At 38.3% G+C, this 2171-nt stretch overlaps 1 protein-coding gene across 1 annotated transcript; it reads right to left on the reverse strand.

Moving 5' to 3' along the window:
• Window positions 1-946: 946 nt before the first annotated feature.
• Window positions 947-1423, reverse strand: LOC127131523 (uncharacterized). Its single transcript, XM_051060438.1, has one exon. It carries the CDS (start codon window positions 1421-1423, stop codon window positions 947-949), a length of 477 nt encoding a protein of 158 aa, XP_050916395.1.
• Between the last annotated feature and the right edge of the window lie 748 nt (window positions 1424-2171).

Here is a 2171-nt window from a genome sequence, read left to right on the forward strand (position 1 = left end):
TCGCTGCTTCTATGGCGCCATTCATCTTGGGACGATATGGTGAAGAGTTGTGATGCTCGATCTTGATTTCTTAACATAACTGACTCATCATCTTGTTATTGAGGTTACTGGCATTGTTAGTGATAATCTTTCTAGGAACACCATAGTGACAGATTATCTCTTTCTTAATAAATTTGGTAACCACTTGTCATATGACATTAGCATAGGAAGCCACTTCAATCCACTTAGTGACGTAATCAATAGCAACTAGAATGAAGCGATGACCGTTGGAAGCTTTCGGCTCGATCATTCATATCATATCAATACCCCACAAAGAGAATGGTCAAGGAGAAGTCAAAATATTCAACGGAGTTGGTGGCACATGGATCTTGTCACCGTATATATGACACTTGTGACATCTTCTGACGAAGTTGTAATGGTCAACCTCCATTATTGTCTAGTAATAACCAACTCGAAGGATCTTTTTGGCCATAACCGACCCTTAAGCATGTACACCTTCACAAACCTCATGTATGGACCTTATGATTGTGCTTGTTTCGTGTCTATTCGTGCATTTGAGTAACACAGAATCATAATTCCTCTTGTATAGCACATCACCATTCAAGAAAAACTTTGAACAAAGTCTTCTTAGAGCTTTCGTGTCTTCTGACGAAGTTATAATGGTCAACCTCCATTATTGTCTAGTAATAACCAGCTCGGAGGATCTTTTTGACCATGACGGGCCCTTTAGCATGTACACCTTCACAACCCTCATATATGGACCTTATGATTGTGCTTGCTTCGTGTCTATCCGTGCATCTGACCAACACATAATCATAATTCCTCTTGTATAGCACATCACCATTCAAGAAAAACTATGAACAAAGTCTTCTTAGAGCTTTCGTGTCTGTAATGGACACACCCTCGGGATATTCCTATTTTTCAGATATCTTTTTATGTCATATAACTAAGGCTTATCATCAGAATCTTCCTCAATTACTATACAATGTGTTGGTTCATCCAAGTGGTCAATGTGAATAGTATGTGCTTCATTCCTCCACTTGACTTTAAATATGGATGCTAGAGTAGCTAGAGTATCTACCAGTTGATTCTCTTCCCTTGGGATATGATGAAAAGTGGTCTCATCCATAATAGCAGAGTGTCTATATACTTCAAGAACCTTAATTCTCAAAGAAATTGTTGATTCAATACCATAGATACATGCCTCATATTCTTCCATGTTATTGGTGCAGACAAAGTATAATCTAAAAGTAAGTTGAAGATGGAAGCTAGTTGGAGAAGTAATAATTACACCTATTCCATGACCTCGAGCACTGTCGAACACGAGCGTCCATCGTAATCCTGGTTCGGGTCCTTCATTAGGTCCTAGAATATTGTAGTCTCTGATAAACATGATGTCTCCATCTAGAAAGTCAAACCTCATCGGTTGATAACCCTCCACAGTTTGGTAAGAAAGATAATCAGATAGAACACTCCCTTTTATAGCTTTCTAGGTCACATACTGGATGTCATACTCAGTTAACAACATTTACCAACGAGTAATTCTACCAGTGATAGCAGGCTTTTCAAAAATATACTTTCTTGGATCCATTTTGGATATCAACAAAGTGGTATGGCAAACCATATATTGTCCCAGGCATCGAGCATCCCAAGCTAGAGCACAACAGGTTTTCTCCAAGAGTGAGTATTTGGTCTCACACTCGGTGAACTTCTTACTCAAATAGTAGATTGCATGTTCTTTTATACCCGTGTCATCATGTTGACCCAATACACAACCCATAGATTCATCTAACAATGTGTGATACATAATAAGAGGCCTACTAGGAACAAGTGGTATTAAGATTGGTGGTTCTTGCAAGTACTTTTTTATTTTGTCAAATTCCACTTGACAATCATTATTCAATATGATCGATTGATTTTTTCTCAACAATTTGAAGATTGGTTCACAGGTAGTCGTTAAATGAGAGATAAATCTGGAGATGTAATTAAGCTGACCAAGAAAACCTTGGACTTCTTTTTTAGTTTTGGGAGGTGGCATATATTTAATTGCTCGAACTTTGTCGGGATCAACCTCAATGCCTTTCTGGCTCACAATAAAACCACCAATTTACCATATCGGACCCCAAAGGTACATTTTACTGGATTCAACTGCAACTTAAAGTTTCGGAGCC

The sequence above is a fragment of the Lathyrus oleraceus genome, chromosome 3, assembly GCF_024323335.1.
Source record: "Lathyrus oleraceus cultivar Zhongwan6 chromosome 3, CAAS_Psat_ZW6_1.0, whole genome shotgun sequence".
Lineage (NCBI taxonomy): Eukaryota > Viridiplantae > Streptophyta > Magnoliopsida > Fabales > Fabaceae > Lathyrus > Lathyrus oleraceus.